The 25,062-nt window shown below is 44.8% G+C and overlaps 1 protein-coding gene across 1 annotated transcript in view; it reads right to left on the bottom strand.

The window, feature by feature from the left end:
- Positions 1 to 25,062, bottom strand: part of LOC310777756 (membrane-associated phosphatidylinositol transfer protein 2-like) — a gene marked incomplete at both ends in the record, with an annotated part of 76,950 nt that overhangs the window by 12,908 nt on the left and 38,980 nt on the right. The window contains 14 exons of the mRNA XM_083638118.1: positions 2,607 to 2,735; positions 2,830 to 3,013; positions 5,716 to 5,865; positions 6,280 to 6,428; positions 6,976 to 7,092; positions 13,301 to 13,417; positions 13,545 to 13,693; positions 16,801 to 16,968; positions 20,053 to 20,223; positions 21,998 to 22,173; positions 22,525 to 22,736; positions 23,168 to 23,287; positions 23,902 to 24,091; positions 24,184 to 24,337. Coding sequence (XP_083494244.1) covers positions 2,607 to 2,735; positions 2,830 to 3,013; positions 5,716 to 5,865; positions 6,280 to 6,428; positions 6,976 to 7,092; positions 13,301 to 13,417; positions 13,545 to 13,693; positions 16,801 to 16,968; positions 20,053 to 20,223; positions 21,998 to 22,173; positions 22,525 to 22,736; positions 23,168 to 23,287; positions 23,902 to 24,091; positions 24,184 to 24,337 — 2,186 coding nt within the window. The remainder of the gene's footprint in view (positions 1 to 2,606; positions 2,736 to 2,829; positions 3,014 to 5,715; positions 5,866 to 6,279; positions 6,429 to 6,975; positions 7,093 to 13,300; positions 13,418 to 13,544; positions 13,694 to 16,800; positions 16,969 to 20,052; positions 20,224 to 21,997; positions 22,174 to 22,524; positions 22,737 to 23,167; positions 23,288 to 23,901; positions 24,092 to 24,183; positions 24,338 to 25,062) is intronic.

Here is a 25,062-nt window from a genome sequence, read left to right on the forward strand (position 1 = left end):
GCCAGGTGGGGAATGTTGAATTATCGTACCTGAGGGTCAAAATGATCGTTTTTGGAGGGAATTATCGTACGCGAGCAGCAGCTTCTTCTTCTTATGGCTTTCCGGTCGACTGGATGATGCCTTGGATCTTCCACCACTTATGTAGCCTCAGCCAGGAAGGATGACATCACAATTGCTTGAGTGACATCACTGATGACATCACAATTGCTCGAGTGACATCACTGATGACATCACAATTGCAAGTGACATCACTAATAAAATTCCTGATTTATGACATCATTGATGATGTCACAAGTCGTGTTTCCATTACCCTCAGAAATGCGCAAAATCTAAATATCGCAATAGAAATTGGGTAATGGAAACACGTGAATTTCGAAAAACGTGCCAAATATCGCAGAAAGCTTTTGCGCTCCCATGAGGTGGTTTTTCAGACGTGTCGATATAGCAGTTTATCGCAAAAGTGTAATTGAAACACATTTTCCGCATTTGCACGTCATGTGACCCATCTTCTCCTTTGGAAAAGGAGCGGAAAATAAGTTCGGTAAGTAAGGTTCGATAAGCCGTGGCAGATGTGTAGCCGTGGTCCATGGTGACAGGCTGCCTGTGCGCGCATTTGAGCAGCGAGATGAGGGGATGAAAAGCACACACTGGTGCGGTGGTGCTGTCTGAAGTGAATACAGTGACTGTGAGTAATACATAACACACGTTTCAGGTGCAATGTTATAATTATAATACACGACATTCCGATTATTGAACCATATCAGCCTTTTCCCCCCTCCTCCATCTCTAAATCGGACCAGTTGTATTAGGCTACATTTTTTCCTCTGCCTGTCGCACTCACTGCATTCACCGCAGCCAGCAACGTTGCTACTAATTTTATTTTGAATTGATAATCAGGCTCGTTTATATGCGTTGTAACTTCGTGTTGTGATTTGCATTGACCATTGGTTGGATTTGAGCATGCAGGGGACGGGATATGGCCATATGGGGCAGATCCCCGTGCGTAATCACTGTGGCAGCTGCTGGTAATGGGGAATTGCGTTCAGGTGTGTGCGCCGTCAGACCAAACTCAACTTCAATGGAAACGCCTACAAGTCGCAATTGTACATTGTCGAAGTTGTAGAAATATCGCAATTATTTTGCGAAAAACTGTAATGGAAACACAGCTACTGACACAGCCCGCAAAATCGTGACTAACCCCCACCTGCCCACTTAGGCAATTTTAATTATGATAAAATAATACACATAATTGAATCAGAGGCAATTATGTACTATGATAATAAGTAGGCTATACATTTATATCGTGTTACCTCCACACCAAGTTTGTCACTGTCATTCACACAGAGGAGGTGACATCTACTTTTCAGGGATCGTCTTTTATTGTTTGTAAAGAACTTTGTAATCTACTTTTTGTCAGAGCTTCAGAACAACTATTTGTATTTGTGAAGCGTCCAGTAGAAGTGTCGATTTACAAGTTCCTCTTTTCCACCGTCTCAATTCAAGACTTATAAAGTGATTTTTGTTAACAAGATTAGATTGTGCAACATCATGTCTGAGGAATTTAGATAAGCTAAGAGATTAGATTGATTATCTTTAGATTGATTATCTTTCAAATCACCTCAAAATACACATTCATTGACCTATTGTAGTTTTGCAGGGTTTTAATTTGCTTGTGGTGTGTGTTTTTATTTTTAACATTTTTTAACAATTTGTAACTGCTTCGTATATTTTACAATTATTTATTTTATTCTGTCTTGGTGTGTTGTGTTGTGTTGTGTTGTGTGGTATCGGTCCTGGCCAGGCCGGATGTGGCTGGGCCGAACGTGTGTTGTGTGTTGTATTGTGTGTGTTGTTGTGTTGGGTGTGTGTATGTGTGTGTTGTGTTTCAACAAAATAATGATAACAAAACACATAATAACTCAATCTACCATGCCCACACTGAAAAAACAAACAAATTCAAACAAAATAAAAATGTAAAACTATACTAAACTATACCAAAGCTATTCACCTTATGTAGCCATGCCCATTTGACCCGGTTGTGTGGTCGTGTGATGACTTCCGGCACAAAAAAAGGGGAAAAAATGGCTGGCTGCTCCAATATAATCTAACTCTGAATTAACTAATAATTTAGCCAATTGTATGTAACATACCAAATAAAAGCAAACGGCAATGTCTAAGAATGCAATGCCATGTAACTGGCTCGTTAAGTCTCGCATTCCAGGGAATTACGTTCACGTTTGCGGGTCTTATAGACGTAAATGGCTCGAGCTCGGAGGAGAGAAAACCATCTGAAGCTTTCTTTGTTGGAGTCCAGGTATGTTTTACAAGAAAGTGCTCGTCATTGTCGACGATAACGTTATCTGACCTGGCTAACAGTGGATACTCCGCTTGCTGGCTGTGTACCGAGCTCAAAGTAGTGGGCTGTTTTACCCCCTGCAAAAACAACTCTCTTCTTCATGACGTTAATTTGTATTTCGCGCCGTGACCGCCGGGAGTGTTAACACGACCCGGAAGAATTTGGCCCACCCCCGCGTCTGAGCATAAGATGAACAACAGCACTGCCATTTACTATTAGGCTATCTGCCCTCTGCTGTAGCGCAGTGTACCTGACACTGGTGCTGCATCTTCTTTGTGGGTCTTCCCACGATGTAGATGTGCGATGGAGGCAGGCCGATAGAGGAATACACAGAAATGTCCTTAGTTGAGCCGTAGGCCGCAAAGATCTTCATATGTGCCTGAACAAAGAGAGGTCTGCTGTTAGACACTTTATACATATATCATTATATCGTCTTAAATGTAGCTTAGAAGCGCTGCCTGCGCCTTCCTCACCTCACAGATGAGCGACTTGAGGAAGTTGGCCTTGTGTCTGAGGGGGTCGTGAACCAGGCCGTCGCAGAAGGAGACGATGCCATGGGGGAAGTTGTGCTGCGAGAGCCAGGCCACCACCCGCTGCTTCTGCATGTCGGGACGTCCCGTCACGTACACGATCCAATAGCCCAAGTCCTGCCAGTGCCTGCCCAAAGACAACACAAGTCAGACAACACAAGTCCTGCCAGTGCCTGCCCAAAGACAACACAAGTCAGACAACACAAGTCACACAACACAAGTCCTGCCATTGCCTGCCCAAAGACAACACAAGTCACACAAGTCACACAACACAAGTCCTGCCAGTGCCTGCCCAAAGACAACACAAGTAACACAAGTCACACAACACAAGTCCTGCCAGTGCCTGCCCAAAGACAACACAAGTCAGACAACACAAGTCAGACAAGTCACACAACACAAGTCCTGCCAGTGCCTGCCCAAAGACAACACAAGTCAGACAACACAAGTCAGACAAGTCACACAACACAAGTCCTGCCATTGCCTGCCCAAAGACAACACAAGTCAGACAACACAAGTCACACAAGTCACACAACACAAGTCCTGCCAGTGCCTGCCCAAAGACAACACAAGTCAGACAACACAAGTCACACAAGTCACACAACACAAGTCCTGCCATTGCCTGCCCAAAGACAACACAAGTCAGACAACACAAGTCACACAAGTCACACAACACAAGTCCTGCCAGTGCCTGCCCAAAGACAACACAAGTCACAAGTCACACAACACAAGTCCTGCCAGTGCCTGCCCAAAGACAACACAAGTCACACAACACAAGTCCTGCCAGTGCCTGCCCAAAGACAACACAAGTCAGACAACACAAGTCAGACAAGTCACACAACACACGTCCTGCCAGTGCCTGCCCAAAGACAACACAGCACTTGACCAAGCCCCAACCTACGCTTCTGAGAAAATGCAGCCAATGTGGAAGTACCAAAAAACTGCAGTTCCTCGAATGGCCACTTGAGGCTGACTGCAAAAGCGAGTAAATCCCCATAGACCCCCATGTTAAAATGCACACTGTTACAGTCACATGGCTGCAAAAAGAAGTCAGATTGTACAGAAGTCAATGGGTAAATGACCCTATGTCTCAATTGATGTATTACCTCAGTAAACACTTTCCCAACAAATTTATGGTTTCAATCGAACTCCTTCTTGGGAGTATTAATTGACCACAATCTCAACTAGAAACCACAAGTCAAACACATCTGTTCTAAACTGGCAAAGACTGTTGGTATACTATGCAAAGTCAGACACATACTGAACCAGAAAACAATGTACACACTCTATTGCTCGCTTTTTCTTCCCTATTTGTCCTATTGTGTGGGGCAATACCTACAAAACCACCCTAAAGACAATATGCACCATGCAAAAAAAGGCAATAAGAATAGTTAACAATGTTGGCTATTATGAGCATACCAATGATTTATTTTTTAATTTACACACATTAAAATTTATGGATTTAGTTGATTTCAAGACCACACTAATCATTTACAAAGCTAAAAACAAATTACCGTACTCCCTAACAATATACAAAAATGGTTCAAAGAAAGAGAAAGTGGTTATAATTTAAGAAGGAGAGGGAATCTCTTGCAATCCAAGGTGCGCACCACACTCAAAAGCATGTGCATATCCGTCAACGGGGTGAGGCTGTGGAACAACTTACCTGAAGTGATCAAAGAAAGTTTACACATCGCTCAATTCAAAAAGCAGTTTAAAATGTTTACCCTAGAGAACTATAAAATATAAGAGGTCGTACTGAATCGTTTTCGCTTGTCTGTCTCATATATCCAGACATATATTTTGCTTCTTTTTTCCCCAGTATTTTCTTGTACTTATTTCTAGAATATTTTGTTTTTTATTTTCCAGAATTACTTCTTCCGATAAACTAAGTTTATTATTTGGAGAAATGACTGTACTTTTGATAAACAAACAGTAACCGTGTCAAAAAAATTAAGATGTATAAAAGGGGTAGGAAACTACAAGCATTAGCTTCTTCCTTCTCCTTTTTTGAACATACATGTAATTTATTTTCTTGGTATAACATGTGAAACCATGTGGAAAATGTTTGATTGTTTGATCTCATATTCAAAAATAAAAATCTCATTCATTCATTCATTCAATCGCTAGTTTAAGTCTTCTTAACCCATTGATACCTGATGCAAAGCGGAAACTTTTTCGGGTGGCCATATTTTCAAAGCGGAAATTATTTAGGGTCACGCGGTTCGCGGTCTTAAAGGGATACACACACAAATGAGGGATATACATGCAAATGCTGCATCAGGTATCAATGGGTTAAATACAGGATGATGTAAATTATGCTTCCATTTAGAGTAAAATACACAATAAAAGAGGCTATGCTTTGGGACATGATTGACAGGTCCCCTGTGATTGCGCAGTTTGCTGATCACAGACCAATAGCAGGCGGCGTTGCTGCTCTGTCTGACAAAAAAAGAGAAGAAGAGAGAGATGGCGATGGTAAAAATGCCAAACTAGGGCTTCAAAACGGGAGTCCACAAGCCAATGGGTGACGTCACGGTGGCTACGTCAAGTTATGTTAAGTTAAGTTAAGTTAAGTGGGTGACGTCACGGTGGCTAGGTCCATATTTTTATCCACTCTATGCACTTGACTCATTGCTCCTGGCCTCGTCAATTAGCATAAATGCATACAGTACTGAAAGGCAACGTATAAACAAGACGTCATCAGAGGGGCACACACTGATAAATTACCATTCAAAGCACAGATACATTCTGCTAGCATCTCTACTGAGTGTGCCGTTTCCCACAAGATGCCCCTGGCTTGGAGAGGTCTGTGCTGGGTACGTTCCTTACCTCACCACATCCACAGCTCCGGCTCGGACCTTAGGGTCACTGCCCATAATGGACACGCTGGCAGCAAAAGATCCATCGATACTGAAGACCACAAACTCCGTTCCGCGCGGTAACACAGTGAGGTAGCTGTCTGCAAATGTATGGTCACCTCTGTCACAGAAACAACAGGTGGGAGGGAGGAAGGATGTTAGAGGCAAATAGGCCTTTTTAGCTGCGACCACCAGCTCTAGAAGGCATTCTGTCGGTTGGTTGGCGGGCACAGTTTTCACCCTAGGAGGCTGAAATTTGGCATGGAGGGCAAGTGTGTGTGTGTGTGTGTGTGTGTGTGTGTGTGTGTGTGTGTGTGTGTGTGTGTGTGTGTGTGTGTGTGTGTGTGTTCATGTTATTTGGCTAAAAGGGGGCAGGGGAGGGCACCTTTCTAAATGCAGGGTGGCAGAAGCCGAGTAGGGTGGGCTGCCTCTACCATCCTGCGTTTTGGAAATGTGTGTGGTCTGGTCGCAGCTATCGCAAAGTCCCGCTTGTTTCATTGTGATTGTGAGAAACGACATCTTACATGTAGCTTACCTGACCACCATTTTGACAGGATACACGCCGATGCCCAGCCTTTGGCTCTCGGGAATGGCGTAAGAGATGCGGCCACTGCTATTGGTCAGCTCCGTGTCAAAGTACACCCACTCTCCGGACGGGGGCTGGGTCATGATGTGGATGTCAATCTGAAGGAAACAAGAGCAAAAGAAAAAACAAAACTCTTTCAACCGATTTTGGTGACGGTGGCATCGATCAGATATCTACTAGAATCTCCCTGATAAGTCACACATAGCCCACATCTCACACACACACACACACACACACACACACACACACACACACACACCTCACTGCCTTTTTAACTGTCTACTTGTCTAACCGTCTACTTGCTCATTTTGGTTGCTGTTTTGTTTTTGTCTTTCTTACTGTTGCTTTTCCTCTCCTCATGTACTGTGTGCTTGTTTCTCTTCTCTTGTTTTTGTTTATATTGTTTGCTTTGTACGGATTATTATTATTTTTAAATATTTCTTTCCAGATAATTATGATTATTGACGGGACATTATATGATGACATATATGATGACATTATATGATGATGATTATTATGATTATTATTAATATTGGTTGTTTTCCTTTTATCTGTTTGTGTTTTTAAACATGTGCAAATACAAAAATATATATCTACTTTTAGATCTTAGTAGCACACAAAAATCATCTCTTTTAGCACACTCACTTTCTCCCCAGTAAGGGTGACCATGTCCAGAGGGCCATACATGAAGCGTCCCATCACCATCTGGGCCCCGTCCTCCGTGAAGACAGCGTCATTCACACGGTGGTTAGCTGTCACATTCTGACAAGCATACAACACAAGAAATCAGCATACAGATTTAACAGAAATATGTGACAGGGACTGGTGTTTTGGGGAACAAGTAGGACATGGTCATTTTTCAGTTTTTTTTATAGATTATTAAAGTGCAGATTGTCAGCTTTCAAATGATGTGTCATCCATTGAAATCTGAAAATAGTTTGTACATTCAGAGAAAACTTGGTGAACATGCTTGGTTTGCCCCGAACAAGCTTAGTTTACAACAATTTATAAGTACCGTAAATTCCGGACTATAAGGCGCACCGGAGTATAAGCCGCAGCAGCAAAATTGCCTGTTTGTTACATATATAAGCCGCACCGGACTATATAGTAGGGTCATCTGTGGCACTTCCGTGACCGTGGAGAGCGAAGGTCCGTTTCTCAATGGATTTGTCATCTAGGAGGGTTAATAAACAAATTTAGCCGGGGTGTATTTTTAAAAAAGGCGGGGAAAATATTTGAGAGACCAAAATCCAAAATGGCTGCTGTGGAAATGAACTTTTTAATGCTTTGACCTACAATGATGCACAATACATGGTTTCAGAGCTTATTCTGGTCAAGGAATACATATTTGGTGTTTATATAATGATTTGACCTATTTTTGACCTTCAAATCCAAGATGGCTGCCAATTTTGAGGCAGTTTTTTCAAAATCGTCATAGAGCCTTCATATTAGGCCTGAATGACAGGTCTTCTCATGATGAGTTGAATAATATACAGTATAAGTACACAGAAGTAATCTCTGAGGTCAATAAAGTCAATGTTTGTGTGTAAACAACAGTTGCTGATTTGCGGTTTCCCATTAAATAGGGTAGGCTACTGAGAATATGGTGTCCAGTTCATCCCATCACATTTTCATAATGAACCAAAAACAATTTTGCACTATAGCCTAACATAAAATAGTATTCTGTATGCAAAGCTAGCAAGGTTACCGTAGTTGCTTGAGCTGAATTTAAAGGTCAACTCAAAACAAACAATGAAATTAACTTTGAAATTAAAGGTCCCAATTCGTGCAGCTGTAACCTCTTAAAAACGTGTGTCTCTGGTCCATAAAACATGATTCTGGATTAATCTGTCGAAAATATAGCAACCCCGTTTGTTGTGACGGAGTTCTCACTTCCTCATCTCGTCGCTTCCCAAGAATGGCCTGTTTCTATAATATATTCAGAACTAACAGTTCCCATTGGCCGCTGAGGGAGAGCCCGCCCCAGGCTCCCAGCGGCCAATCAGATTAGCGTCTGTGGACCAGCACGCTAGGTTGCGAGTTATCGTTAACTTAACGGTACTACGCTAAAGAGGACATCTCAAAATGCCTAGACTTACCGAATGCACCTCTGCAGTTGCTGGATCACGTACAGTTGGCGTCGCTCCAGCTAGAAGTGTTAATTTTGTGGCTATAGACAAAATGGTGCAGGTAGCTTGTGTGAGAGAGACCCGCGCAGTATGCAGGAGGAAGCTAGTGACGTCCCAATTCCCCTCTGGGCAAACGAAGCATTTGGGGGTGTGGCTTGGAGGAGACTGCAGGGGGACGCTGGATAGGGACAAATCCAACTGTGGCAGTTCTGAGCGTGTGACCACTCATTACAGGGAGGGCTGACAGCAGTAAATATGCATTTACAAGTAAAAACAGCTTTTGCACGGAATGGGACCTTTAAAACTGAACAAGCAACGGCCCTTTTTCAGTCAAGCATTTTCAGATTAGCTCAGTCAGTCTGTGAAGCAGTCAGTGTCAGCACTTGCGCGAGCTCGCTTTTTCTCTAACTAATGTTAACATTACACACTTTAAGAGACTTTGTTTGAGGATATCAACGTTATTCACTAGTCTAAAGATAGTTCTACCATCAAGAACATATAAAACAAAAGCAAAAACAATTTTTATTTGCAGAAGTCATCATTGATATTTGGTGTTAGCTAACGTTAGGTAACGTTATTATTTTTAGCTAAAGTTAATGTTATCTGTCTCCACACTTCTGTCAACTGACATATGCATTTGCTTTTGAAAATAAACAGCCTGGCTTGCTTAAGCATAACTGAAGATTAAATAGAAATATAACATGACGAATGCATGTACCGATTGGTTGCCCCATCTTCCCAGGAGGTGGTGGTGTAAACATCATCAAATTTATCAAGTCCTGACCAGTCTTGGGCTTTTAATTGTAAGCTGTCCCATTTGCCTTGATTTATTGTATCGGTGGGCTTGCAAGGCTTGTCACATTTTAGGACACATTCATAGGACATTGTGTGCTTTGTCTTTCATTGGGAGGGAAAGCAACTCGCTATTATATTACTGTTATATTATATTGCTGTTATACGCTGTTTATTTTCAAAAGCAAATGCATATGTCAGTTGACAGAATTGTGGAGACAGATAACATTAACTTTAGCTAAAAATAATAACGTTACCTAACGTTAGCTAACACCAAATATCAATGATGACTTCTGCAAATAAAAATTGTTTTTGCTTTTGTTTTATATGTTCTTGATGGTAGAACTATCTTTAGACTAGTGAATAACGTTGATAACCTCAAACAAAGTTTTCTTTTTCTTTTTCTTTTTTATATATTCCCCCCCCCCCCCCCCCCCGGTTTTTTATCCCATTTTTATCCCCCATTAGTGCTAACGTAATTTCTTTATCCTGGTTGCTACTCCACCCTCTGCCGATCTGGGGAGAGCCGAAACTGGCTCCATGCTTCCTCCGAGACATGGGCAGTTAGCCAGCTGCTTCTTTTCACCTGACAGGGGAAGCTTCACCGGTAGGACATAGCACGTGGGAGGTTCACACTATTCCAACCAGTTCCCCTCCCTCTGAACAGGCGCCCTTAACGACCAGAGGAGGAACCACATTAGCAACCAGGATATTGCATGTTTTTCCTATACCCTCCAACACTCCATCACTCTCTCACATTCCCCCTGCTCTTCTCCCTTCTCCTGCTCTCTCCTCTGCTCTCTCTTCATTTCTATTTTTCTATATTATCAATTGTTCAAATGTTATCTTTATTCTGTATATTCTTGTTACTGTTGTGTCAGCTAGAATTAGCTAGACATACTTTCTGTGAAGCCCTCTGAGACATGCTTGTGAATTAGGGCTATATAAATAAACTTGACTTGACTTGACTTGGTGAAGGGGGTTCCTATATGAAGGAAACCCCCGGGAGGCACGGGGAGAACATGCAAACTCCACACAGAAAGGCCCTTTTGACAACCCCACCCGGGCGGTGGGCACTCGAGGACATGCGGACGGGCACGCATTCCTTCAGCGTTCACATCGTCCCAGGTGGGAATCGAACCCACGACCTTCGAGCTGTGAGGCGATAGTGCTTACCACTACACCACCGTACCTCCTTTTATATCCTCAAACAAAGTGTCTTAAAGTGTGTAATGTTAACATTAGTTAGAGAAAAAGCGAGCTCGCGCAAGTGCTGACACTGACTGCTTCACAGACTGACTGGGCTAATCTGAAAATGCTTGACTGAAAAAGGGCCGTTGCCTACCAACAAGGTCAAGATTAAAAGTCCATACTCTTAACAAAAACTAAAACTTCACTGAAAAGGGACATTGCACAACAGGGATTAGGACTAGACAGTCAGCTGAGTTCAAAGACAAGTTTCCTTTACTGTGTGCTGATGAAATTTAATAGCCTAGGATTCAGTTTTAATTTCAAAGTTAATTTCATTGTTTGTTTTGAGTTGACCTTTAAATTCAGCTCAAGCAACTAACCTTGCTAGCTTTGCATACAGAATACTATTTTATGTTAGGCTATAGTGCAAAATTGTTTTTGGTTCATTATGAAAATGTGATGGGATGAACTGGACACCATATTCTCAGTAGCCTACCCTATTTAATGGGAAACCGCAAATCAGCAACTGTTGTTTACACACAAACATTGACTTTAATGACCTCAGAGATTACTTCTGTGTACTTATACTGTATATTATTCAACTCATCATGAGAAGACCTGTCATTCAAGCCTAATATGAAGGCTCTATGACGATTTTGAAAAAACTGCCTTTTAGAGCTCAAAATTGGCAGCCATCTTGTATTTGAAGGTCAAAAATAAGTCAAATCATTATATAAACACCAAATATGTATTCCTTGACCAGAATAAGCTCTGAAACCATGTATTGTGCATCATTGTAGGTCAAACCATTAAAAAGTTCATTTCCACGGCAGACATTTTGGATTTTGGTCTCTCAAATATTTTCCCCGCCTTTTTTAAAAATACACCCCGGCTAAATTTGTTTATTAACCCTCCTAGATGACAAATCCATTGAGAAACAGACCTTCGCTCTCCACGGTCACGGAAGTGCCACAGATGACCCTACTAATAAGCCGCGAGTGTTTTAATGTTTTTTTTTTTTTTTTTTTTAATTGTGTTTTAATGTTTAATTACCATATGTAAGGGTTCGTGCACAGAGGGGATTGTCGGGAAAGAGATGGCTGTTTGAGGAAGCTCCCATTTATTAACATTTCAACAAAACAACATAACACAACACCACCTGTGTTTTTTTTTTACAGTGCACACAGTGTCCGCGGTGTGGTGAAAAGAGGGCAAGAGAGGAAATTAAAACAGAAGTGGATTTATAGTTAGAAAGAGTGCTAAAGAAGAGAGAATTCCGTTTTTTATTTTTATTTTTTCTGAAAAAATCCATAGATAAGCCGCACCGTTATATAAGCCGCAGGGGCCAAAAAACGGGGAAAAAGCCGCGGCTTATAGTCCGGAATTTACGGTATTTAGTGATTGCAAAACTATTTATTATTTATTATATAGAGAGCCAAAGTGAACGTCACTTCATGCTTTTCTCCCTGTACCAGCGTGTGATAAAATATGAATGGTTGTGAACGGAGAGATACGTTACTTTTTTTTATCCCGTTTAAATTGTGCCATGGGGGTACACGTTAACTTTTGTCAATTTGAAAGATAACTATGCATGTCCTGAAACTGAAACGTAAGGTTTAGTTTTGTCAATCAACTACATCTCTCGTGGTCACACCATCAACAACAATGGAACAATGGAGAGACGTCACTTACGCGACTGGTTGTGCGTAGTCTTTCTGATTTATAACTTATAGTGCCACAGTTTTATCACAAACTGACTGCGACTTTCTCGACTTGCAGAGCTTTCTTTTACATTGACAAACATGATGTGTGTACTCCTGTGGCACAATTCAAACGGGATCAAAAAGGTAGCGTATCGCTCTGTTCACCACCATTAATATTTTTTCACACGCTGGTACACAGAGAAAAGCAGGAAGTGACGTTCACTTTGGCTATCTATTGCGTGCGTTCTTCAACATCTTAAACTTGCATAATATGAAAAATTGAAAAACCCCCCCCAACTTTTATCTTGATTTGTGCGATTTCACGGTTGCCTATTTGTTCGCCCTTTCACCAGACCGTGTCACATATACTGTATGATCAAAGTAACAAGTAAAGCAGAGTGACAATAATGCAAAGATAGGATCAGGAACTCTAACCGCAAGAGCTTGATTTTTTTTAAATTATTATTACATTTGGTCTAAATGGAGAGTTTCAATGTTGGATAGTCTCATCCAGTCTAGAGAGGAATTTACCCTAATCTTAACATGAGTCCAGTCTAGAGAGGAATTTACCCTAATCTTAACATGAATCCAGTCTAGAGGGGAATTTACCCTAATCCTAACATGAGTCCAGTCTAGAGGGGAATTTACCCTAATCCTAACATGAGTCCAGTCTAGAGAGGAATTTACCCTAATCTTAACATGAGTCCAGTCTAGAAAGGAATTTACCCTAATCTTAACATGAGTCCAGTCTAGAAAGGAATTTACCCTAATCTTAACATGAGTCCAGTCTGGAGAGGAATTTACCCTAATCTTAACATGAGTCCAGTCTAGAAAGGAATTTACCCTAATCTTAACATGAGTCCAGTCTAGAAAGGAATTTACCCTAATCTTAACATGAGTCCAGTCTAGAGAGGAACTTACCCTAAACTTAACATGAGTCCAGTCTAGAGAGGAACTTAACCTAATCTTAACATTAGTCCAGTCTAGAGAGGAATTTACCCTAATCTTAACATGAGTCCAGTCTAGAGAGGAACTTACCCTAAATTTAACATGAGTCCAGTCTAGAGAGGAATTTACGCTAATCTTAACATGAGTCCAGTCTAGAGAGGAACTTACCCTAAACTTAACATGAGTCCAGTCTAGAGAGGAACTTACCCTAATCTTAACATGAGTCCTCTTGCGGAGCCACTTTTCGCGGGGCTTGGATGGAGTGAACTCAGACACCTCTTTACCATCCAGCTCCAAAATACTGGAGTTCTCGTGTCTCATTACCTAGGGAAGTAATGGATTTTTAACAACCTAAAACAGCACAGTTACACCGCACGGCTGCCAGAGTCCAGTCATTAAATCACTATAAGTCACTAAGTTCATGCATATCATGACTAGACGAATCAAGCACCTGTCTGAGTAGGAAAGAAACGACGTCTGTAGACTCCCAGTAGGAGGCGTGGAAGAGGTGAGGCAGAGCCACGGTGGGAAAGGCCGTCAGGGCGTCGGGACAGTACAGGGCGAAGTCCATCCTCTTACTGCCCCACCAGCGAGACGCAACTACAAGGAGGGGAGGAGGGGAGTGAAAGGGGGGAGGAGGGAAGGAGGGGAGTGGAGGGGGGGAGGAGGGGAGCAGAGGGGGGGAGAAGGGGAGGGGGGGAGCAGAGGGGGGGAGCGGAGGGGGGGAGGGGGGGAGGGGGGGGGAGCGGAGGGGGCGAGGAGGGGAGCGGAGGGGGGGAGAAGGGGGGGAGCGGAGGGGGGGAGAAGGGGCGTGGAGGGGGAGTGGAGAGGAGTGGAGGGGGGGAGGAGGGGAGCGAAGGGGGGGAGGAAGGGAGCGGAGGGGGGGAGAAGGGGAGTGGAGGGGAGCGGAGGGGGGGAGAGGGGGAGGAGGGGGGAGGGGAGGTTGAGAGCAAAGAGAGAGAGAGAGCGAGTACAAAAGATTAGGAAACAGGGAATCCATGTGGCTGAAAGTGGAGAGTGGTAAGTTGAAAAGCAGTTTAGAGCCTCCACACTCAAGAGAACAACAGCTAAGAACTGTGTTCCACTTTAGTTCTTGTCGTTTTGCAAGGGAAGGAAGACGCGGTCCTAAAGAGACTAAGCTGAGGAGGGGTTGTGGGTCTAGACTACTGAAGATATCTCAGGAGGGAAGGAAGAGGCGGTCCTAACGAGACTAAGCTGAGGAGGGGTTGTGGGTCTAGACTACTGAAGATATCTCAGGAGGGAAGGAAGAGGCGGTCCTAACGAGGCTAAGCTGAGGAGGGGTTGTGGGTCTAGACTACTGAAGATATCTCAGGAGGGAAGGAAGAGGCGGTCCTAACGAGACTAAGCTGAGGAGGGGTTGTGGGTCTAGACTACTGAAGATATCTCAGGAGGGAAGGAAGAGGCGGTCCTAATGAGACTAAGCTGAGGAGGGGTTGTGGGTCTAGACTACTGAAGATATCTCAGGAGGGAAGGAAGAGGCGGTCCTAATGAGACTAAGCTGAGGAGGGGTTGTGGGTCTAGACTACTGAAGATATCTCAGGAGGGAAGGAAGAGGCGGTCCTAATGAGACTAAGCTGAGGAGGGGTTGTGGGTCTAGACTACTGAAGATATCTCAGGAGGGAAGGAAGAGGCGGTCCTAATGAGACTAAGCTGAGGAGGGGTTGTGGGTCTAGACTACTGAAGATATCTCAGGAGGAAAGGAAGAGGCGGTCCTAACGAGACTAAGCTGAGGAGGGGTTGTGGGTCTAGACTACTGAAGATATCTCAGGAGGGAAGGCGTCAGAGAAAGAAGGAAAGAGCACGGGGAACGAGGATGGGGCTAGCATCCTTCCCCTCATATCCTCTCACTACAGCTCCCAGGGTACCTTGCTCTAGGTTCTTCAGCACCCCTGGTGATGGGGGGGCGGAGTTGATGTCTGTGATGTCAGAGGTGACATCGGTGAGGTCGGAGGTCATGTCAGAGCTCAGGTCCGAGCTCTGCTCAGACTCCACCACACCATTGCGTCCCGGGAACACGGGGAGGACTTTCTTGTGCGACCGGAGGGACTGGCTCCGAGAGACAAGTTTATTGTAGGGGAGTGCCAGGTGGGACAGCAGAGTGAGCCTTTTAATATGGCCGCCTCCACGTGTGTGTGCTGAGAGGTTGTTTTAAGGGAGGAAATGACAATATCAATATATAAATGCCAACTGTCAGTTTGTAGACCAAATGATCCTGTAGCCAATGTCTTAAAGGGATAGTTGGGATTATTTGACGTGGGGTTGTAGGAGGTGCTTATGTATAGTCAGTGTAATACCTAGTACCTACAGTAGATGGCAGTCGGCGCTTGGAGAAGTCCAGAGCAGCCAGGGCACGTAAGCAAGTCAAGGTACTGCTGTGGAGGAAGCCAGCAGCAAAATGTATTTTTGCCACCTAAAAGAAGGCTCACTTAAATAAATCAATATCGGGAGTCCGGCGGGTAGTGCAGCAGTAGATTTCCTGCCTACCAACACGAGGGTCGCGGGTTCGCGCCCCCGTGTTACCTCCGGCTTGGTCGGGCCTCCATACAGGGACGATTGGCTGCGTCTGGCCAAGTACAAATGGGGAGAAAAAATATCAGTTTAAGTGTGCGCTATATTAACAACATTTTCAGCGCTTTACCTAGCTACCAAACAGCTCTTTCCTTTGGCACTACATCTTCTCACCCGTAGAACCTCTGTATTCCTACCCATGACAAGCACTGTATTACAGGTCAGCTTTCCCGGGGCCCGGGACAAGATGATCTTCACAAGCATGCGCGATTATACGTTGGTGCACTGGCTGCACGTGCAACCCCTAGTGGCCAGATGATTTTTATTTTTATTTTTATTTTACCTTTTATTTATACAGGGGGAGTCTCACTGAGAGCAATGCTCTCTTTTTCAGGAGTGCCCTGTTCAGAATGTGTTGTCATATCCTACTATAGCATTCAGTGTCTCCTATACAGTTATCTATTTGTGGAGGTACACCACAATAGATTTTGAGCACCACAAATAGATTTTGACTGCCACATATTAATTTCAAGTAGTTGACTGCAAACACCTGCTTTAGGAGCCCACTAGATGGTGCTCTGAGGCCCACCAGTGGGCCACGGTTCAGTGGTTGGGAAACACTATCATGCAGATAGAATAGGCTATATAAGGAGACAATTATTTTTTCATCACTGTAAAGCCACAGCACAGTGAAGAGGATATTAATGTGATGTGTGTAGTTCTTCATATCTACTAGCCTCTTCATTTTGCTCTCAGAGTGCCCCAGATTAATGCATTTTATTTTAAAATTTACAAAATTTCTTTAGACCCCCCCTACCAGAGTTATATTGACTTCTGGGTGGTGCAACCCCTGTTTGGAAGGTCTAGAATCACCTATGTTCACAAGCCACTTAAACTGATGTTGATTTGTTTAGGTGCGCCTTCCTTTAGGTTGCTCAAAAGTTTTACTGCTGACCCCTCTCCACAGCAGTACTTTGCTTTGCTTCCGTGCCAAGGCTGCTCTCTGCTTCTCTGAACCAGGAGCGTGCCGACTTCAACCCCCCTGTAGGTGGCACTGATGATCAATAAGCACCTCATACAACCCCGCGTCACAAATAATCCCAACTATCCCTTTAACAGCAGATGAACGTATTGACATTTTGAGAAAACTCAGGTGAAGAGGTCAGAGATCAACCTACTGGTGGCGATGTTGGAGGCGGTGTAGGAGTCTGCCATGCCCGACACCTGGCTGGCGATGCTGGCCTCGCTGGCCCTGCGGTGGCTGCGGAGGTGTGGGACCCCTGGTGAGGGGGAGGACGGGAACTGGCCATCTAGAAAAACACCGCAGTGGGAGTGAAGAACATCTGCTACGGAGATAAATGACAGAGACGGGCTGGAGTTACAATCTATTTGTAAAAAGATGAGCAAGCAGAGTCATGATGATGTGTTAGTACAGGGTTCCTACACGGTTTCAATTTTTAAATTCCATATTTTTCCCAGACCCTTTGTTCTTGACTATATTTGATTTTGGTGCGTATCGAATCTGTGTGTGTGAGCAGAAATTGTGTTCGGCCACAGCTATGCCATTTTACGTGTGATTGCGCTGAATCTTTCAGGAAGCGTAAAGAGCACCCCTGCGGGTGACCTGACGGAGCAAGATTTTTGAATTAGGTGATTAGGGCCGATTAAATGGGCAAAAAATGGCAAATGAGCGAACACGTTCAGCAGCATGGGCAGCTCCATTCGTTAGCTACTGATGGAGCTCACCTGAGTGAAGGAGCACAGGTGAGGAGAGTTGGAATCAGCCAGAGAAGTGGACTATGAAAACCCTCTGAGAAGAGAGAGCCAGCTGTCAACCAGCTGTCTTGCTCAGCCAACATAGCTGCGACAGCACGCTCCTGTAGGTTCTCCCTCTACAACATCCGCAAAATCCGTCCCTTTCTCACAAGAGAAGCGACTCAACTCCTGGTCCAGTCACTTATCATCTCTCGCCTGCACTACTGCAACGTGCTCCTGGCCGGCCTACCTGCCACCGACATCCGACCGCTTCAGCTCATTCAGAACGCTGCAGCCCGTCTGGTATTCAACCAACCCAAATTCTCTCACGTCACTCCCCTCTTCCAGGACCTCCACTGGCTTCCCATCTTGGCACGCATCAAATTCAAGACACTGGTACTGGCCTACAGGGCAGTACACCAGTCAGCTCCCCTATACCTGCAATCTATGGTCAGGTTCCAAACCTCTCAGCGCTCCCTTCGCTCCTCCACCAGTGCAGGACGCCTCGCCCCTCCTTCGCTACGGGGGCTCAAAAGTCGCTCATCCCGATCTCGACTCTTCTCGTCCCTGGCACCTCAATGGTGGAACGAGCTTCCACCTTCGGTCAGGACGGCTGAATCACTGCCGATCTTGCGGAAAAGACTAAAGACACACCTTTTCAGGCTCCATCTGGGCCCTTCTTGATCTAACTTCTTTCTTAAAAAAAGAAAAAAACGAAAAAAAACGAACCTAAACTAAACTTGTACCACTGTTCCTTCAGAAGTTGTAGTTGTCATAGACTGTGCTGCATAGTTGATTGCTCTATTGCTGACAAAAATGTGTTATTGTAAGTCGCTTTGGATAAAAGCGTCTGCCAAATGACGTAATGTAATGTAATGTAAAAGAGAGAGGAGAGGCTGCATGCCAACTCTGTGAGCGAAGCCTGACTACATGGCCATTCACACAGGGACGGATATTCCGCTAGGTTGATATAACGCATGCTGACTGACAGCGGCTGGGTAATAAGAACATCCCTCTATCTGAACATTATTCTTCACATCAACAAAACCTGTGGACTCAAACTGGCTCTACAACAACATCAAAGCTGGAGTTATGTGTGTCGGACCTGAACCACATTTTCCATACTTTCCAGGCATTTAAAAATTTCCAAACTATTCAATACCTGGAAATGATCAAATTACGTTTGAATAGAGTTATCAGACCTTCGTAGGAACCCTGTTATTATAGTGAAATAAGTCAGAGATACGGCTTGGTTAAAGAGAGGGAGATAAGGGGTAGAGAGAGCAGACAGACTGGTAGACCGTGACACATGGGCAGCAGACAGTGCTAACACAGTGGTACACACGCTCTGTAGGGGCCTGCGAGGCCTGCCAGTTGAGGATGGGCACGGGGATGGAGGTCTCACTGACAGTGCCCTCCAGGCAGCGGTGGGAGACTGCGCCCCCAGACTCCATCAGGAGGTGAGGGTTACTCTGCATGGTCTCAACTATAGGAAGCCGGATGGGGGAGGAGGTGGAAAAAGAGACAGAAACAAAAGCAGCATGACAAACACAAAGGACATGGACTCACCCACATACAATATACTTTAGCACATCAGAGTAATACTGCAAGTAGGGGTGTAACAATACCCATATTCGGGTAGTCCGGGTAGTGTAGCGGTAGATTCCCTGCCTACCAACACGAGGGTCGCAGGTTCGCGCCCCCGTGTTACCGCCGGCTTGGTCGGGCGTCCATACAGGCACGGTTGGCTGTGTCTGTGGGTGGGAAGCCGAAATAGGGGTATGTGTCCTGGTCGCTGCACTAGCGCCTCCTCTGGTCAGTCGGGGTGCCTGTTCGGGGCGGAAGGGAAATGGTGGGAATAGCGTAGTCTCGCTGGCCAGCCTCCTCTCCCTTCCATCCGAGGAGTCTGGCGCCGCAGGTCTCCATAGTGGGATTGCGATGGGCGGCGCTTAGCGGCAGTGCCCTTGGAAAATAGTTTCAAACAATCCAACTTGCCGTTTTCAGCGTGTAGCAACGAGCTAGCGTGTAGGTTTCTGCCGTTAGCTTGCTAGCTAGTTAGCGTTGTTGTTTTCCCTGAGGCGGCAGGGGACTATTTACAGCAACACACAGGGAGGAGGGAGCGGAAGCCGCTCTGATTGACATGGTCGGAGCCAATGACAGAGCTTCTTAAAGGGATAGTTCGGTTTGTTTGAAGTGGGGTCCTATCAGCTAGTTCGATACACTAACTTAATTAGGTACAGTGTTCTGGAGGCTGGGCGCATTGTGTAACGAGACCCGGCACTCAGAGCAGCAGCCAAACCAGCTTTTTCTCTGTAAGTATGTGGGGTGAACAATGTGGGGTGAACAACTAAAACGTAATTTAGCCACCTAAAACAACGGCCACCTAAACAAATCGATATCTGTGTACATGCACGCTCTATTTTGACAATTTTCAACGCTTTACTTTTCCGCAAAACAGCAGTTTCATTCGGCACTGCTTTTTCTCCCAACCGTACAACTACCCGTATTCCGCCGCGAAAACATAACGAAACATGACACCGCTGTGTCGTGTCGAACCGAACCGAACTGTGCCGAACCGTGAATTTTGTGAACCGTTCGAACCGTTACACCCCTAATTGCGAGACAGTATGATAGAGTGAGAGGTGGCCTGCCATGTGTAAGCCCCACAGACTCACCCAACAGAGCGGAGTGTCCGTCACCCAGAGGAAAGCGCTGGTAGCGGGGAACACTAAAGGGAGGCAGCAGGTGGAACCTCTTGTCCAGGAGAGGCTCCAGGCGAGAGGCAGAGGGATCAGCCGGATGAAACAGGTTATACACCTGCTGACAGGCCGGACGCAGAGCAGACACTGGAGAGGAGAGAGGAGGGAGGGGAGGGAAGAGAGGCACAATAATGTAGGTGGGTTTCCATCCACCTCTTTAATGCACATTTTCAACTTGCGCATTAAAAAACCTGAGTGGAAATGCTGCAAAATTAAAAAATTCTAATTTACTTTTGCCGACTTTCTGAAAATTTGGTTAAAATTTGTGATACCTTTGGATGGAAACCAAACTAATGAGACTGCTGTCGTGTTAAAACAGATAAAGAGAGAAATATTATACAAAATGACAGGAAAGAAGTATTGACAAAACAATAAATCCCACTTTGCACGGGACTAGTATTACCTGGGGATCTCATGTGATTTAGAAATTACCCCCCCATATCTGTGCGTTTGCACGGGATACGCGAAGTCTGACATTATCCCTTGGATATAAGGTAGCCTACTGAAAAACTGTTAACATAAGAAGAACAGAAATCTAAGAGTTATTTTGATTTGAAAGTGAACTAAACCCAGCCCTGACTGGCACACACTGTCACTGACCACAACTTTAAAAGTACTAGAAAACAGACCGCAGTCAATATTGCTTGGATTTGCCATCAGGAAGGTAGGTTAATCACTAATTCATAGCTTGGTAATCAACCCGATCTCCAAAAAAAACGTAAAATAGGCACGTTTGTGGACAAACGTTGCTATTTTACGATGTCGGCTAAGAAATTGTAAAATGGGAACGTACGCGTCTACAGCGGTGGGCGGGGTTTGGGCGTGTTTTATGGAGATTTTCTGTTTCTAACCCCTCCCCCTACTCTAATCCTCACCCTAACCACTCGGAACGTTAATATTTTACGTTTTTCGAGCCGAAATTGTAAAATAGCAACGTTGGTCCACATCGTTGGTATTATACGTTTTTCTAAGAGACTGTGTTGTGGTAATAGGATGAGTGAAAAAGTATTCTTAACATTAACCTTGCATCTCCACTATTTTGGAGAAATATTGTTTGGAAAGCACCAGGGCACTTACTATTAGGCTACCACATAAACTCTTGAGCCTGTTGAAAGATAGAAAAATGTTCCTTACCACATAAACTGCAAAAAAACTTGGGGGGGGGGGGGGCGGGCAAATCGCCAAGATGCCAATTTGCACTGACGGGGGACTAATATTATCACATGACCTCTGTATTTGGCAAAATATGATAGGTAATTTGCAGTGGAATTTTTACATTACAAATTACGGACATGGCAGATTTGCACAGGATTAAGATCAAAGATGACCGCAATTATTACAAATGAGGTTCCCAAGTAATACTAGTCCCATGTGAATAAGGTTCAAGATGAAAAGGAAAAAATGACAGATGAGGAAATGAAACTACAGAAACTTCTCAAGAGCCCTGAGTTTAACAGACTGTTGCAATCCTGTAATCTCTCTCTCCTCCAACCCCCGCAGGACTCTTCTTTGTGAACTCTCTCTTCCCGCTCTTATTTGTCTTGGCTCTCATATGAAGTCATTGGCTTTTGGATGTTGTAGCCGGTGGTTGTTTGGCCTTTGAGATCTGAAACTCTCTCTTTCCCTCTCTGAAATCTCCAACCCTTGACACCTGCCTTCCAGCTGCTGGAGACATCCATCTCACACAGGAAACACCGTCAGAGGCTACACATAACCATTGCTCATCTGGAAAGAATGAGCAATGGTTTTCTCTTGTAAAATGATTACTAAAGGCCCTTATATAGTGAGGTACATACAAACAAAAATCATGTTAAACATTTGACCTGTAAAGGAGGAAGAAAGGAGATAAAGCCTTCCTCACCATCTAATGAGGGCACCACAGTCTTCCTCAGCGCGAGCACCAGCCCCAGGGGAGAACCGAAGAGGAAGAAGTCCGTCACCTCAAAGTCAAACCTTCCCAAGGAGCCTCCCTCCAGCATGGTGCTGTTGCTGGAGCGCCGCGAGCCGGGCTCCATGAGGATCACGCTGGAGTGAAGACTGACCAGAGAGAAAGCACCAGCACGTTAGCACTGCAGAGACCTGTGTTTGTGTGTATGTGTGTGTGTGTGTGTGTGTGTGTGTGTTTATTCTATTATTATTATTATTATTATTATTAGGGGTTATTAATTATTGTTAGTCACAATGCCTTCAAAATGGGAGTCTGCAAACCTATGGGTGACATCACGGAGGCCATGGCCATATTTTTATACAGTCTATGGTTAGCAGATGTGTGTTTGTGCGTGCATGCGTGCATGCATGCATGTGTGTGTGTGTGTGTGTGTGTGTGTGTGTGTGTGTGTGTGTGTGCGCGCGTGTGTGTGCACGTGTGTGTGTATTTCTGTGTCTCACCTGGACAGGAAGGCTTGGTGTTGTTTGATGGTGTCCAGCTCATAGGTGGACGAGTCGCTGCGTTTGCGGGGCAGCTGTTTCTTGGGGTCGTCAGAGCCCGAGCTGCGTGGGATGTCGATGTTGCTGCGGCTCAGGTGACGGCTTCCTTCCAAGGACGGAGACGAGGGAGACACGCTGTTTATGACGATGCCCGGGGACAAAAGGTCGGTGTCCTGAGAGACGGAGTAGACAGACAGAGATGAGAAAAAGAACACGGTTAGGCCTGAAGACAGACGGTCAGTTAGGGGTTAGGGATGTTGATGATTAATCTCAAAACAATTAATCGCCATTAGAATTTGATCGATCAAACATATATTTAACTTATTTAACTTTAACATGACAAACTTGAAAAGTGCACTCAGTGGAGTGCAGATCTCCGCCAGGCACCGCTACGGCTAACCATGGCCAAACCGGATTCAGGAGTCAGATGGATAACAGACACACTCACTCACTCACACACACACACACACACACACACACACACACACACATACACAACCGAACAGCTGGCAGAGGTAATTAGTCGATTAATGAAATTGATTAATTAAAATTTGCATCCCTATTAGGGATTTGTGATGTAATGGCGTGCGTTGCAGATCGGTACCTGGACACTGATGGCGCTGCCCCGCCTACTGCTGTTCTGGCTCTCTGACACGGTCACAGAGCTGCTGCACAGAGCGTCGAAGCCCAGGATGCCCCCCACACAGTCCCCGATAACACACACCTGCAGGAAAGATGCCCCCCACACAGTCCCCGATAACACACACCTGCAGGAAAGTTCTATCAGTTCCAATACAAGTTCCTATTCACCCTATTATTTGCCCATACAAGGCATTCTGCATGACGTCATTTTGTAATCGTCTTTCCGTTTTAGACACGGAAGTAGCTGACGCCTACGTAGTCATTTTTAGACTTGCCAAAAAGCTGTTTTCAAGCACACAAAAAACACTGTTATACACTGTTATAAAGTTGTAATATTTTTTCGGATGAGAACATTCCAAATATGTGACCAGTTTATCAGAATAACGCCTATTTGGAAATATTTAACGAGCAGCGAGGACTGGTTGTGCTGGCCGGTCGGACTAGCTATCTGTCAAACCCTACTATAGGCTACTGGCAGTGAGAAAACACTGTCGACGTGCTTTTGTAACTAACGCTAAATGCCGACCGGGTACAGCCATCGGCTCCTCGCAGCAGTAACGCTATGAATATGTAACTGAAGTTGGCCGCAGTGTAGCTTAATTCTGAATGCTGCCAAACTTCATAGTGACGTTTTGTTTTGAAATTGCCCCCCCCCCCCACCCCCCCCCCCCCCCCCCCCCGGGGTCACACACTGACCTGGCCAGAGAAACACACTCCCTCCGGAGATTTGATGAAGTCGCCGTACACCTGATTGGCTCGCTGGATGACGGTTGCCACGGCGTCTTGGTACTGTGGCGCGGACGTAGCTAGTAGGGGCAGAGCAGCCAGGGGGATGTGGTCCTGACTGCTGGACAGGCAGCTCTCATCATAGCTGTACGGGCTTAGGCTGGACAGGGGCAGAGGACACGTTGGTTGAGTGGTTCAGGCGTTACAGTTGATTAAATGAAGACTGTTGAACACTCCAAGAGTATCGCTCACTTGGAGACGAGCGAGAAGGCTTCAGCACACACGGCGGGACAGGGAACCATCCGGATGGCGAGGCGGCCTAATGCTGCGGGGTAATGGACCCTCATGACGGTCTCAAAGGACCCGCTGAGGGTGTTCACATCTCCCTGTTTGCTGTTCTGTTCACCTACAGCAAAACAGGAACAGGGTCAGAGCAGGTGCAGGACTCTACATGAGTTTACGTTTATTAGGAGGATCGCCATTATTAGCTACAGCATTGCAGCAGCTATTCCTCCCTCTTCCTGGGGTCCACAAGCCCTAGATCAGTGGTTCCCAACGTTGGGGTCGTGACCCCTATTGGGGTTGCCTGGAATTCAAATAGGGTCGCCAGATTTGTTTCGATTTTTTTTTACACCTCACACAATTTAAAACTACCCGAAGAGGATTAGGGCCACTTGTGCTTTTTTTGTTTGTTCTGATCTTAAATCAGGATTCTGAGAATTAAGTCAGAATAAAGTTAGAATTCTGAGATTAAAGTCAGAATTCTGATTTTACTGTCAGAATTTTGAGGGGAAAAAATCAGAATTCTCAGATTAAAGTCAGAATTCTCAGATTAAAGTCAGAATTCTCAGATTAAAGTCTGTTAAGAAAAAAGTCAGCATTCAGATTTTAATATCAGAATTCTGAGGAATAAAAGTCAGAATTCTGAGATTAAAGTCAGCATACTGTTACATGTGACACCACTGATGATGTCACTGATGATATTGACGATGTCAATGCATTTGAATGTCTGGGCCGGCGTCCCTAGATTTTTGTGATGTCAAAGTGGGGTCACAAGCCAAAAATGGTTGGGAAACCCTGGCTGCCCTAGATGTTATTAGTATTAATCCTAACATACTGGGAAACCGAATC

Source organism: Poromitra crassiceps (assembly GCF_964638095.1).
Source record: "Poromitra crassiceps genome assembly, chromosome: 6".
Taxonomy (NCBI): Eukaryota; Metazoa; Chordata; class Actinopteri; order Beryciformes; family Melamphaidae; genus Poromitra; species Poromitra crassiceps.